Source organism: Eubalaena glacialis, chromosome 8, assembly GCF_028564815.1.
Source record: "Eubalaena glacialis isolate mEubGla1 chromosome 8, mEubGla1.1.hap2.+ XY, whole genome shotgun sequence".
Taxonomy (NCBI): Eukaryota; Metazoa; Chordata; class Mammalia; order Artiodactyla; family Balaenidae; genus Eubalaena; species Eubalaena glacialis.
Window position 1 is genome coordinate 47606787 of NC_083723.1, and position 15278 is coordinate 47622064.

A 15278-nucleotide genomic window follows, 5' to 3' on the forward strand; every position below is an offset into this window, starting at 1 on the left:
TTTCACGTATAACATACAGCACTGTTAATGATATTAATCATGGTGTACATTATATCTTTAGTACTTATTTATCTCATAACTGGAAGTATGTATCTTTGACAACCTTCATCCAATTCTCCCACCCCTCACCTCCAGTAACCACAATTTTGGTTATATACACTTTTAATAAAAATTTCAAGCATACACTATTGAGAGAATAGTATAATGAGTCCTCCTGTACAAACCATTTAGCTTCCGTAATTATCAATAATTTTATAAATTTATATTCACCTTTTAAAACTCCATGTTATTTTTATTATTCCTGATATTCTGACCTTGTTATTTCCAATGAAAAATTTAATAAGACACTAATTTGCTAGTAAGAAAGACTTGGTGTAGTGGCTAGAAATAACTTAGGGAAAAAAAGCACGTTTGAGGTTCTGATCCAAGAGTTTCTATGGTATTTAAGCAATTTGTTTAAAAATTATGAAATCTTGCGGTTGGGTTAATAAAATTTGATTAAAATAAAACTAATAACAATTACCTGTATCATACATTAAAAGGAACAAAAATTATCATATCAAGCACACATTATAAATATCCCACGATGATTATATCAAGTAAAAAGCAAAGATGAAACTCAAATTATCAATTTGCAACCAGTGATTTTGCAATAAGGACTATACAGCATTAAAGCAAGTGTCTGGTAAATTTGGGGAAAAATAACTATTTTGTGGGATTTTCCAATGCTGTACTCATCACACATTTATCAAATATGTTCTTTGTGCTGAAAAGCTGTGGTTCAATATAACAATATCTTTAAGTTAAACATAGGTTACAAGAGAGTGTAAGTATATACCTGATATTTCTGGAATTCTCTCAAATAGCTTTGGTCAATCTACTAAAAAAGTATTTCTGAAAACATTCTTGGACTTATATATGACTTCTCATTTAAAAATAACATACTTTTTTCTATGATTAATTTTATCAAATATTACTCTTGCTTATGGAATTCTTTTTTTTTTAAACTCTGTTGGATATCACTATAAGTGAATTCATGGCCAGGTAACTTTAACTTTGTTAAAGAAATCTGATGCTTTGTTAATCTTGAACCCACAGTGTACAGCACATTACTAACCTCCTAAAATAAATGAATAAAATACAGCCTGCACCAGAGATCAATTTCTGGAAATCCGATGAATATCTCCTTACTTAAATCTTTGCTTTTTCAGAAAGCATGACTGGAAAAGCTCAAGCACCAATATTAATACTATATTCCAATTCCTGATTTGGGCATATGCCATGTCTCTTTAGAGTATGTCAATGATTAAAGTTAAGTATGGTAGAATGTTTCCTCTTCTAAATAGGATCTGCTGTAGCAATTACTATGATGCATATGAAAAAAAAAGAAATGATCATTTTAAAGATTCTTTAAATGACTATATAATTTTAAAGTACTTGACAGAATTTGATACATATTACCCTGGATGCTAAAAGATTCCAAGTTCTCTTCCACAAACTAGATCTAATGCATAGCATTAACTGAAATTACAAATTTATTTGAAATATTCACTTTTAGCATATTTATTACACTTCGTTTTATTAATGCAGGATATTATAGCTTTGGACTAAAATTTTATCTCCATTATGTGTAACACTTGTCTTGTTTGGTACGCATGGTTGACTTCTGACGGGGCCTGATAAGCATAGTTGAGATTACAGATTTAGGTGAAATAACCTAAACCTCACCTAAAGATTGAAAAATCTTGAGACCTTGCTGAGCAGCCAAAGGTAGCAGTGGACCTGGGGGAGTAACAGGAGAACTATCCTTGTATGGCACCCTACTTCCTCTATGAGTTCTTTTTGGAACCAACATTGTTTATTCATTGTTTGTTAACATCAATTACTCGTTCCTTTATGTATTCATTTGTTCAAATGTATTAAGTATTGACCATGTATCAGGAATTATGTGCTGTAACTGCACCAAATCTTCTCTTCCATTGCAGTAGACAGGTAGTATGTAAATGAGCCAATGGGTCAACCAGGGTTTTGTTGATAGGTGGGGTTTTTTTAATGTAATAATGTTATTGATTTTGAGGTTCAATTTAAATGTCTCTCTGAGTACTCTCTAATCTCTTTACCTGTCCCAATGAACAAGACATCATATTGGCCATCCTCGGCTTCCACTCGATCCACTGCTATTTGCTTCAGGTTATACTTTCCATCTGTTTTCACCAGTATTGGTTTTTTATGGGCAGGTTTTATGGGCTGGTACATAAGTGGATGGCTTCTTGCAAATCTGATGGCATCATCGGGGTAGTCTTTGGTGGTTCCGTACCTCCCTCCATTCACTTTGCTGGCACACTGAAATACAAACGGATGAGAGAATTTTTTTTCCCCTGAAATCTAAAGAGCAAATTTATACTCAATTATGAAAAAAATTACAAAAACTGGGTATGTTCAGTTAATCAACTGTGCATTTAGCAATATTTAGTAACCATATATTCTTCATTACAGAAATAAAATCTGCATTAAAAATTGCATAGAGAGACTGAATTATTTCAAACATGCAGCAGTAGAAATAGACAGTAGTGAAATCCTGAAAAAGTTAAGTATATGTAATACTGGTATAGTCTGGAGGTAATACAAACGTATAACATTATAAATATTCTAATTATTTTTCCTGCTTCTAAAATTTATTTTTCATATTTGTAAATTAAATTTTAATTTGCTATGAACAATATATTGTTTATAGCAAAACAAAGAGACTCTTTATTGTGCTAAATCTTCCCCCCAAATTAAGAATCACAACTGCACAATAGCTTTCCCATTATTGATACTATGATTGGTGATGGTTCCAATTGGCTCACTGACTACAGAATTTTACTGCTGTAACACTGAAACCTATTCAAATTCCATCATTGTTAAATAAGGAAAAAACTCCCTCTGTTCTACTGTAATCTGTATGAATTTATATTTTTGTATGAATTAGACACAATAAATTGAGAAAACCAGAAATATTTGCCATAACGTGTCTCAATTCTTAAATCACTGACTCTAAAAATAAATGTTCAACGGTACCTAAGTTACTTCTTGGAATACCTTTAACTGCGTTGATTCATGCTTGTTATTAAGCGCTCCCTCATTTCACATATTTTCCTCCAGAACCAGCAGCAATTGCAATGATGACCTTGATAAAAATTTTCCAATTCAGAGTATAAATACAGTAGTTTAGTAATCAGATTCTGCAAAGAGGGCATTTTTAATGGTTTGTTTTAAAAATTCGGGCCATATTTCTTAATTTGGCATGAATTTTTCACTTGAGTGTACTTTCATGATATATAATTGGAAACATTGTGGACCAGCCTGGAAGCAGTTCAGTAACCAGTCACTTCCTCCAAATCTCCTTTAATACCATGTGGTTTCAAGAAGCATTTCCAGCAAAGCCACAGGAGTGGGTTTTCTCCATTTAAATTGTAATTTCAATCAATAGAGTGAAATAAAATATACTTTATGTCTTACTGGAAGTAATAATTTTAAGCTAGTGAGAGAGAGTGATTGTAATGGTAAAGCCTTACGCTTGTTAATGTAGGTAAGCTTTGTTTCCACTTTGAATTTTGGCTCTGCAAAAATGGTTTCTACTCGACTTGCAAGCACTTGTGGAATCAGCCTAGTGTTGGGTTTTCACCAGCTGCTCATAATAGTGTAGACTGTGACTTGCATGACAAGTTCAGTATTTGTTCTCCATGGACAGCAGATACAATGATGCTACACTTTCCCAACCTAGTTGTGTACAGGACATATGATACAAAATCATCCTCATCATAATCATCATCATATGTGCAATTAAAAGCACAAAGTTTGAATGGCTAGTTAGGGAGAATCTTAGTAGTATCAGTTAAGAGGCAAACGGTGGAACTTCTTATTCTCTAGCAACACAGCTGTATTGTCACTTTTCTTCCAGAAGGCCAGCAAGGATGGCAAATGGGGTGTTCAGAATTCTGAAGAGCCAGAGAAAAAGCTTCCTCTTGACATGTTAAAGTGAGAAGTAGGGAGAAAATGTGGCCTAGGGAGCTGAGAGCCTGACTCAAATATTATAATATAAAAATTTGGTAACATTCTCTTGCTTGGAAATCACATGCGGCACTAATTCTTCTGAAGAGGCTGAGAGGAATATGATGCTCATTTCACTGGATATTTCTGTATTCACCAGTACCCTTAAAAATAAAATTTTAGTGAGAGCTACATAGATAGCTAAAATATCAACAATAATATATGGTCTATAATGCTAGATTATATTCTTTTCATTAAATAACAAGCATACATCTTGATGTAAGAAGTAATATTTCTTTACCTTGCAAGTAATCAAGCATATTTTTAGGTGTTGAATTTAACTATTTCATGCTAATTTAGTAAAGCATCTGAAACAATGAATAGAATATTACTAAAAGAGTCTTTAAAAAATAAGAATACTTTGTTAAATGCCTAAACTTACAGAACCAGGTCTTGGATAAGGGACTTTTCCTTCATAGAGTGACCAGTGGTATTCAGGTCCTTCCTTATGTGCATATGGTCCATTAAAGGCTGCCCGGATACTGGACATGTGATAGACACATATAGCATGCCCTCTAAATATATTACTAAAAAAAAAAAAAAAAGATAAGTTACTATTCTGGAACAGACTAGGAGGTCACCGAGTCAAGCCCCGCAGACAAGATAGATAAGGGTGAAGTTCTTTAGATAAAAGACTTGCAATCTCTTAAGCATAGGATATCCTAGAGATATTAACTATTGCAATATTTCAAGTATGGAAACTCCAACATTTACCATTTTTTGCCTATTTATTATAATAAATTGAAAATGACATTGTTAGAATCACAAAAGCAGTTGTGTCACTTCATTTTTTCCAGTTAAATCTTATTTTTTTTATTGAAGTATAGTTGATTTACAATGCTGTGTTAGTTTCAGGTGTACAGCACAGTGATTCAGTTTTATATATATATATACACACACAATTATACACACACACACACATATATACATATATATATACACACACATATTCTTTTTCAGATTCTTTTGTGTTTTTATATTTTTTATTAAGGAAGATTTGGCCTTAATATTTTAAAGATTCATTCCCAAGTTGAGGAAGGCTTTATCTCCTTGTACGTTGTCCTCTCTTCCAAGTAGACGGTGTTTTCCTATTCTCCATGCTGTTAATATTGCTATAAATTTTATTCAAATTTTATTACTTCTCTTAGTGTATATGATTTGAAGAACAATTTAAAGTCTAAAGAAAATTTGGGGCTTTGTTTCATTCTTTAGCTTGGGGTCACGGAAACATTAATAAGCTTGCTGTATATTCCTTCCTTCAGGTCACTGAAAACAGTGCTACAGTGGAAAGGTTTACTGGGCTGCACCAGATTAATTTTGAGAAAAAGACTTACATTCTACAAAACTCAGATTCTTTATCTGCAGAACTACTAGCAACTGAAATTATTTTTTTGATAAAAATTTCTACTTGTCGCAGATAAAGACAGTAGTTGACTAACTACAGCAAGCTTTATTGGGGGCATAAGATTCTGCAAAAGGACATTTTAGAATGATTTGTTTTAAAGATCTGGCTGCATTTCTTAATTTGGCATAATCTGAATGAATTCTAACACTTCCGTAGCCTCCTTATTGTGAGAATTAAAATAATTAGTTTGTGAAAGTGCTTTGCAAAATGCAAAGTTTTTTGTAAGTGTAACATTTCCTACATTCTGAGACACCTGTAGAACAGCAGTTATGTTACTGTCTGAGGACATCAATTCACACATTTTATAACACACCTTGAAGCAATTGGAAATGCCTGCAACAGTGAGAAAACCAGAGATAGTCTTCCAACTAACGTGGCAGTAAACCTTTGATCACCATGCTACGGTATCAACCTTTACGTCAGGTAACAGCTGGCAAGCCTTTTTCTCACAATTACGTATAAATTGAACAGTCAAAACTGAAATTACGGAAGAAAATAATGTCTTGTCTTTGAAATCTCAGACAGATCCATTATGCTATCATTTATGAAAGCAGCTTATAAACTGATCATTATAACCCATAAAAAAATCTATACTGATTCTCCTATAGCTTATATTTATCATATAAAGCCATGGATTTATCATGCAGTATATAAATTCTTCACTGGCATAAGGCAGAAGATGAAGTGTAAAAAGAAGTTAGGGATTTTCCAGGGACTGTGATAGCTACCAATGTACATTAACATCTCCTTGCATCAAGGAATAACTGATAGCAAAATTGTTTCCATGTTTCTGTGCTGAAGAAAAGGTCTCCTTACAATAGCAGGATACTTACTGAAAGAGCTTTATTATTTTTTTTTTCAAAGTGAGCGTAATAAACTACCTGCTGAAAAAGTAAACAAAAACTATGTGGAGAGATCCTAAGCAAACAAGGTATACATGACAATAAAACAGTTTAAGGCCCCAATGCAATGCAAACGAGGAACTGAGTAATATCGTTCTTTTCCTGTCAAGAGAATTGAAGTATGTTCTTTATTTCTCATTCCAGCCATATCATCTCCACTCTGCCTTATTTGGAAAGACACTCAGGAAATTATATATATAAACTTTCAACCAAAACTGATTCTAATAACATTTTTTCATTCATGTATCAACACACATGAAATATTTGATTCATTTTTCCAGCACTCTTCAATGGATACAAAATACAAAAGCATAAAAGAGAAAAATACTAGATCATAAGCCCTAAACTTGAGCACCTTTTTAAAATTTAAAACTCAGAGGGTAAATCATAAATGTGTGTTCTCTAAGAATCTACATAGGAGCAAGACAACCAGAGTAAAGGAGTGAGCCAAGTGCTCTGTGATTAAGGAATCAAGGAGTGTTTCATGAAGATGGCAATTGACAAGTATTGGAAAAACTGATATAAATCAGAGTTAGAAGGGGAAGTAGATAAATAAAATCACAGTCACGGGGAAAGCAGACACTGGGATCCTGACAAGGTATTATCTTGTCAAAAGCAGAGTTTGTGGGAACTTAGAGGAAAAACTTCCAATCCTGAATGGGGAATAGTTGATAGAGAGCCTTGAAAGCCTGACTTGGACAATTGCATATGATGATTGAAAGAATTATCCTAGACTCTGTAGCATGGAACTAGTACCTTAACTGTATGAGAAAAAAAAATCATTCTGTTGTAGATCGGAGAGGGAAGAACTTAGGACACTGAGCATAGGAGGATGCTGGTACTTCAAACAAAAACAAATAAGGATTTGGATTAAGATTGTGGCTTTAAACATCAAAGTACAACTGCAAACACAGGAGAACGAAGAGAAACTGGTGACTTATAAAGTATAGAAAGTGAGAATAACACATTGGTCAATAGTATTTTCAATTGCATATACGGTGAAGGGGTTTGGCATCCTTTGTTTCATGATGTTTTGACTGATCATATAAATTTCTCACCTGGTAGTGTTGAAGAGTCCAAATATCACTGGGTTCTTATGATCTCTGGTATGCAGCAAAAAAACATCCTCTGAAACATTAAAGACCATTATGTTACTTAATATGTTTAGCCCTCGTTGCATGTGAAGAAAATACATTGACATAAAATAGTTTAGAACCCATGACAGATTTTAAGATATAAATTTCCATATATAGTCATATGACAATGACCAAATCACAACATAGCGAGACTGATGACTGTTCAAGATGACTTTGAGCTGGGCCTCAAGGAGGGAACTAGAGGCGCCGATTCTAAACTAACAAGAGGGGTCTTTCTGTTCCCGCAACTCCCTTGTCCCCATTCGTGGACCTGGCCAAGATGAAAAGAATAGAAACTCGCTCTAAGTTAGATAGAAGTCAATTACTGCAGAAAGCAAATTTTCCATATGTGCTAGAAACAATGAGGGTTATACAAAGAAGCATATATATCAAAGAGGAAAATTTAACTCTCCCAATAATATTTACCTAATTCATCAAAATATGTATCAATTCCATTCATTCCTGGTACTGAGCAAACCAGTCTAGCTTTCAGGAAAGTGCTCCACTTGTTCACCAGTATTCTCTGTCCTCCTGCATCGTTCTGTAAAAAACAGAAAGCAGGTAAATGGGTACCCAAAGAACTTTTTACCAACAACAGATTTTGTATTATTAAACCTGCAGATGGCAAGAGTTATAGTTCTTTTATTGAACGTGAAAATTTGAGCATAATCTTCAAATAATATTAAAGATGCAATTCCCCATAAACTTTTTCTTTACGTTTGCACATTCGGTCTTGTCAGTGTACTTTCACCCTGGCCCATTAAATACAGTTTCCAGGTATTAAACAATGTTAGTAGAGAGTAGAGTACACTTTCCTAAATAAAGTAGTAAGTTTTATGATACAGTAATGTTTATTATTATTTTATTGATAAATAATCCGCTTATCTCAGAAGTACAGAAGCATCCACTTCTTTTTCTTATTTTAGGGAAAAAGCCTTGAAATACAAACACACAAGCACACATACACATAACAGGCATATATATTTGCACACATACACAAAATACGTATGTGTGTATATGCGAATATATAGACACATACGTATATACTGAACATACATATAAACATCTTCTTAAATTTATTCAAGTACCTTCTTAAATATCAAAATAACTTCACATTTATAATACTATTAGCATTCTCTCAATATATATGGCCACTTCAGTTGGTTTTGAATGTTCACAAAACAACCTATCTGACTATGCCCAGCAAACTATATATGTTTTTCCTGCAGAATCAACCACCTGAATTGTTGAAACATGCTTATGTAAATTATTTAGAATGTGGATTAAAGAAACTAGCAAGATTTTGGTGAAATTAACTTTTAAAAATGGAGCTCAAACTTCTGTGTAGGAAGAAGTATAGCCTAATTATAGGCCATTTCTTAGTAGGGCTTTGAAAATGGAGAAAATCACACAAAATGCAAAGCTCTTTTCAGATTAAACTTTCAGTAGATATGAAGTCTGAAGACTAGATAGTAAATACCAATTTTAGGGAGCCTAACAGAATAGAAGAAAATACTTTACAGTAGAAACCTACTATAAAATGAACAAAGGTCTGACCATAAATTGTGAGTTAGGCAAGCTTAGTGAGAGAGGAAGGCGGTCCTCACCACGCAGAGTCGCCCCACTCTGGTGTAAATTGCCTGGGCATTGTTTTCTGCCTCCAGGGCCTTCTCCGTAAAAAAGAAATACACTTTGTTGTCATCTCGGTCTTCATTGTCAGGGATCATGTACGAACCTACAAATTTTGGCTCTAGAGAAGTAAAAAATAGAAGAAAATGAAATAACTATTACAACAAAATAAGTTAATATATTTACCTTGAAATTTTGTACTAAACATTACAATCATGTAGCTATCTCCATATTCTGTGCAAATCAACAATTTTTTAAAAATGTTAGGGTATTTAAAATTTAACTGAGTTGGAGGGAAATAAATCAATTTCAAATAGCATACATTATAGACCTGAAATGAATTCAAAGAAGAACAGATTAGGAGCAGCAAGATTATAATCTCCATAAATTTCCTCCCATATATATATGGGAGGCATATATTAAAGTCAATATAACATATGTAAAATATTTTAGCAAAGAAGTCTATCATTATTTTTTAATTCATAAATTCTCTACCAGTCCAGCTCATGGAAGACCAGTTTAAGTTTTTGTATTTGTAATCAAAGGGATCTGAGGGAATGACCTTTGACTGATACGGAATGTCAAATATTTTAATGATAAAATGCTGCCAATAATGATTATGCACTCTAAAGCTTAATAAAAAGGCTGAAAATAATGAAACCACTCACTATAAAATGACTTTAGTCCCTAGATATACCAATGTGCCAAAATATAAACATGATTCCTTACAAAGTACAATGTGATCCTATTAAAACAAGCAAAGCAAAGCAATCAATTCATGCAAAATTATACCAACTGACAAGAGAAAACAAAGCAACTTATTGGATGAAAGGGGTTTTCACTTTTCATATATTTGTCTTGTTCATTTAAGTCCTGATTTCTAACTATTGCTATGAGGGTAATCTGGTTGTATAATAAAGCTGATCCACTCTGCTATAAAATGATATACATATATCATATATAATATTTTAATTCAGGAATATTGCTAAGGAAAAAAACCCTGAAATTTGTGAAAACTATAAGTTACATTTGTATTGTTATCATTATCAAAATGGCAAGTTTCCCATGAGCTCTGGACTTGCTTTCAGTTCTGATTTACATACGCTTTTCTCCTCAATCCTACCTTTCAACAGGCGCTCGTCATCGTGCTCAGTGCGGATATGAGCCAGTCGCCCCAGGCTCCTGAAAATGGCAGCGTCTCTGCCCCAGTAGTCACTGTAGAGTCCAGCAAACAATTCACTACCTGCATGAAAACATCAGATAAGTCAGTATTCGTTTCTGGGTCTGATGACGATGTATAAAACCAGAATTACAATAAACATATCCAGGTTTCCCGTGTATACGGCCTAATGAAACGGATACTACTGCTAAGAGCATAGATGGTACAGGCAGACGGCCAGGGTTTGAATTGTGACTCTGCCACTTACTAGATGTGTGAACTTGGGCAAATTGCTTAACCTCTCTGAGCCTCAGTTTCCACATTTACAAATAGGGGAATAGCACTCAGAAGTGTTGCTAAGAGTAAAGCATTTAGAAGAGAAGCTGGCATATACTAAGGCCTACATGAGTATTTGATAAATAACCTGGCTTTATGGTATTTTAATAAACTTCTTTTAACCTTCATATCATCAGGGTATTAGTATTAGTATTGGTATTAGTATTAGTACTGGTATTATATGTGAGTCAGCTAACTCACATTCTTCTTGTAGTAAGAAATTGCTTCCATCAACATGATTTTAATGCAGGAACCACAAAGTCTGACAAAGCTGTATATAATCCAATTAGTTGTCATTTAATTTGTAAGTGTGTGGCTTATTTAGACAGAAACGACAAAAAGAGTTCATAATTTAATCAGGCAGTCAACAGAATGAATGAAGTTAGCTGCAACATGTGGTGAAGGTCACAGACTTAAATCAGACCAAGGAATACACAAACGTATGCAGGATCTCAAGCCACGACAACATATCTTTGGGGCCAGCCAGAAAGAAAGACATTAAAATTGCTCACGAGAAGAGAAAAAATAATTAACAAAAAGAAAAATAACATAATGATATAACTAGATCTCCAGAAAGACCAAAACCTCTCAAGCACAGGAACTTGGGGTCCTCTTTTGTTGAAATGACAACAAAAGGTAACTGGTGTGCTCCTCAGTGAGGCCAGAAGGATTGTCCTGGGCATATGAGGCTCGAATCCTGTCCTGGGCTAAAATCTCTAGCCAAGAAGCAGATGATAGCAACAGATCACTGGATATAGCAACCTCAATTTAGGGTGACAAAATTATTTTCTTAATGAGTGTCATGTAACTGTGGTCCGGTTTTAAAATATAGACGAGTATACTAAAAGTATACTCGAAGTATTAATGCCTTTCTGTTAAATCTGGAATGTGTACATATGTGTCCAAGTGGTATTTAAAGTGCTTTTTTTAAGAGAATTCAAATTAATTGGATTTCCAATATAATAAATTTAATTGTATACTCGATTTTAGAATTAGAATTATTAAAGTTACAAGTATAAAAATTTGACCAAGTATCTAAACAGAATTAAACAAAACTTGAGTGTCATATTTATAAATTTTATTGATTAGATTTAAAAATTGTTTCAACTCTAAGGTAAGGTCTTTAAAACTTTAAAAAACTTGAACAGATTAAATATATTTGTATGGTTTAAAATTTGAGAAAGTAATCAACTGAGTTGTAAATAGGATCACTGTAAGAAGTTTATTTCCACCTTGAGATAACTAACAATTTTTCAAAAGTAAAGATAATTGCTTTTGTTAGATTTAGATTTAGAAAAAGAAAAGTGAGATATACATTGAATTTAAAAACAAGAAAACTAAGTTTTGATAAATGTTACTATAATAAACTATTCTTCATTTACAAAAAGAAAAGTAACCATAAATGGTTTTTTTGGTTCACAAAACCCACTATGGATACTTAAAAACTATACAAGATACAAATAAATAAAATCCAGGTCTTTTGCAAAGGAATTAACTTTTAAACTATATATATTATATAAGTGAGAAAGAGAGAGACAGACAGACAGACAGGAGAGACAGAGGCAAATGTGGTAGAATATTAACAGTTGGTGGGCCAAGGTAAATGCTATAAATTTTTACTCCTCTTTCAATTTTTCTTTGTATTTGAAAATTTTCAAGACAACAAATTAAAAAAGGAGCTGTATTTGTTGAGTTCATCCTGTATATTCAATGCATGCTGAATGAGAAATATGATAAGGAAAATAACAAAAACTAAAAAATAAAGATGCTTTATATCTGGACTTACGAAAATAAAATTTGGTAGAGAAGAGTTATATCAGAACTCTTATTTAAGCATATTCTTTGAAACTAGAAGGGGGGAAGAACAACATAATTTGTATCAAATTCAATCAGCGCTGTCTTCACCAGAAGTTTTATATCCATGTGGAAAAAGAGTATTTTGGGATAAAATGTATTCAGTGGTTAGGGATATGAACCATATGTGGGGTTCAATCCGTACTACTTGAACATAGATAAAAGAGAGTCATGTTGAATTCATTAAAAGGCCTTGGAGATCATCAACTCTACGGCAGAAATGAACGAGTTCACGCACAAAAGAGTTAGTTGACTATTGAACCACCAGAGCAAGGGTTGTTCTGAAATTTAAAAAAACTATTGTACTTGGTTATAGTTTCCATAAAAATATAAAGGCCATCTTACATGGATGGACCTAGAGATTTTCATGCTAATTGAAGTAAGTCAGACACAGAAAGACAAATGTCATGTGTTATCACTTACATGTGGAATCTAAAAAAAATGATACAAATGAACTTATTTACAAAACAGAAATAGACCCACAGACATAGAAAACAAACTTATGGTTACCAAAGGAGAAAGGGAGGGGTAGAATAAATTGGGAATCTGGGATTAATAGATACATAATACTATACATAAAATGGATAAACAACAGGATCTACTGTATAGCACAGAGAACTATTATCAATATCTTGTAATAACCTATAATGGAAAAGAATCTGAAAAAGAATATATATATGTAAATCAACTATAGTTCAATAAAATACAGTAATAAAATAAAAAGGCCATTTTGTAAAACTGTCCTAAACAGAACTTATTTTTCTAATATGGACTGGACTGAATGTTTAATTCATAATGGGTACAAAAAAAAGATTTCTTTAAAATCATGACAGTTTTATATTTCTTAAGTTTTTAATATTTAATGTAATTCAATTTCCTAAAATATTTACAGAACTTTTATATATGAAAATATTACTTTGGAAAAATAATCTTTATTTTAGTTCACATCAATTTTCTTGCACTTATCCCAATTTGAACACTGTTTCCAAGTTCTACTTGTAATCAATTCTACAAATTTAACAAATTTAACAAAAAAGTTCCCCTTGCAGCCACTAGATGGAGCCATATGATACCAAATAATATACATCCAGGGCAGGTTAGCTGCAAAAAGGAAAAGATGATATAGTACCAATTTTACCCAGTTTCCCTTTTTGTATCGAGATAAAAGAAAATGGTTTGTGAACAATTCAAATAATACAATACGAACTGTATGACTTAAACTTCAAAGAAGCTACTAGACAGGTGCTAAAAACTATATGCTATGTAAACTGAACCAAATGTGTTTGTGTTGGAAACATTAGATCTTCCTCAGAAAGGAAAGATTCTCCTTTCATATTTTATTATCAGTGTGAAGAACAAAATAAATTTATAGTAATAGATAAGAATGATGTTTGGTAAAATACTTTCCTAAGAAAAAATAAACACTTTAATGAAAAATAATAAATGAGAATAAAGCTTTAGGCACAAAGTTAACTAATAGTAATTACATGAGCAAAAATAATCAACATTATTATAATTGATACTATTTATGGCAAATACATAGTTTCTAGTTGAAAACTTTAAAATTATAGCTATTTGGTATAGAGACAATTTGTGAATCAATATTTTGGTATTGTAGAGAGTAAAAAATAATATCTGGATAATTCATATTTTCACGGATTAAAAAAATTTCATACAAATAGTAAAATATGTTTTAGATTTTCAATGATAAGAACAGAACTACTCAAATTTTTAGTTTTCTATGTCTATGCAGATATGATATTTAATAAATGTATTAGCTTGGTCATAAAGTTTACTGGTACCTATTTTGATATTCTGAATATAAATAACCAATTTGACTTGTATGCCATATATTATGTTTCATTGTTATAGCACTGGTTTCTGATGGTAGCTGATGTTATGTTAATGTTAGTTGGTTATAATTAAAAAATAAAACACATCTGCAGGGTATTTTGACAGGTGAATGTAACTTATCACTGTCATGTTCAACAATAGTCTCTGTGTACAGATACAAGAAGAGTGGAAACAATTCTGCACTGGAAATCTGGCAAACTAAGCCCCCAGCCCCAAACCTACTGTTTGGGGCAAAACTGTTCGGAATCTCACTGCCTCGGTTATTTGGAGAATCAGAGAGGTGTACAAGTGATTTCCTGAGGTTGCCAAGGTTTTCTGTTCTCTCTGCTGCCCTTTTTTTTGGTTTGTATGTTCTCTGCCTGCAATTCTGCACCTCCCCCCACTTCCCACTTCACCTCCCATTTACCTGGCCACGGCCCACTTTCTCCATGAAGCCTTCCCTGACCAAACTTGTGTTAGTTTAGTAGCTCCTAGTACCACCATAGCCCCCATGCCTATCATATTTCTCATCCTACTATAGTTTGTCTCCTGTGTTTGACATTATTCCTCACTAGAATGTAGACTTCTTGATGTGTCTTATTATATTCTTTTGTCACCAATATCTTGTAGAGTGTCTGGAATACAGAAAATGCTCAATAAGCATTTGTTGAATCAAAGAATGGCATAATGAGTTAATTAACAAGTGAATAAATCTAAAACTTTTAGTGTTCAAATTTAAAAAAACTATGAAATGCAATTAAAAAAAACACCTCAGGATAAGATTCTGATTTTTCAAAAATGCTTCAGGGAGAAAATATCAAAAGAAAGAAAACACTGTTGGCATTTATATGAATAGCAGAGTTCTCTGAGTTTTTGTTCCTCAAAAAGCCTATATTTAATCATTTTAATCCAGGAACACAGGGACTCTATCT

General features: G+C 32.8%; 1 protein-coding gene across 1 annotated transcript in view; it reads right to left on the bottom strand.

The window, feature by feature from the left end:
* The window catches only part of SEMA3E (semaphorin 3E), a 260670-nt gene that overhangs the window by 26579 nt on the left and 218813 nt on the right, over positions 1-15278 (bottom strand). The window contains exons 6-11 of the mRNA XM_061197660.1: positions 10288-10407; positions 9143-9285; positions 7962-8076; positions 7458-7527; positions 4475-4619; positions 2121-2343 (exon numbers count right to left, since the gene is read on the bottom strand). Of these exons, the coding sequence (XP_061053643.1) occupies positions 2121-2343; positions 4475-4619; positions 7458-7527; positions 7962-8076; positions 9143-9285; positions 10288-10407 (816 nt within the window). The remainder of the gene's footprint in view (positions 1-2120; positions 2344-4474; positions 4620-7457; positions 7528-7961; positions 8077-9142; positions 9286-10287; positions 10408-15278) is intronic.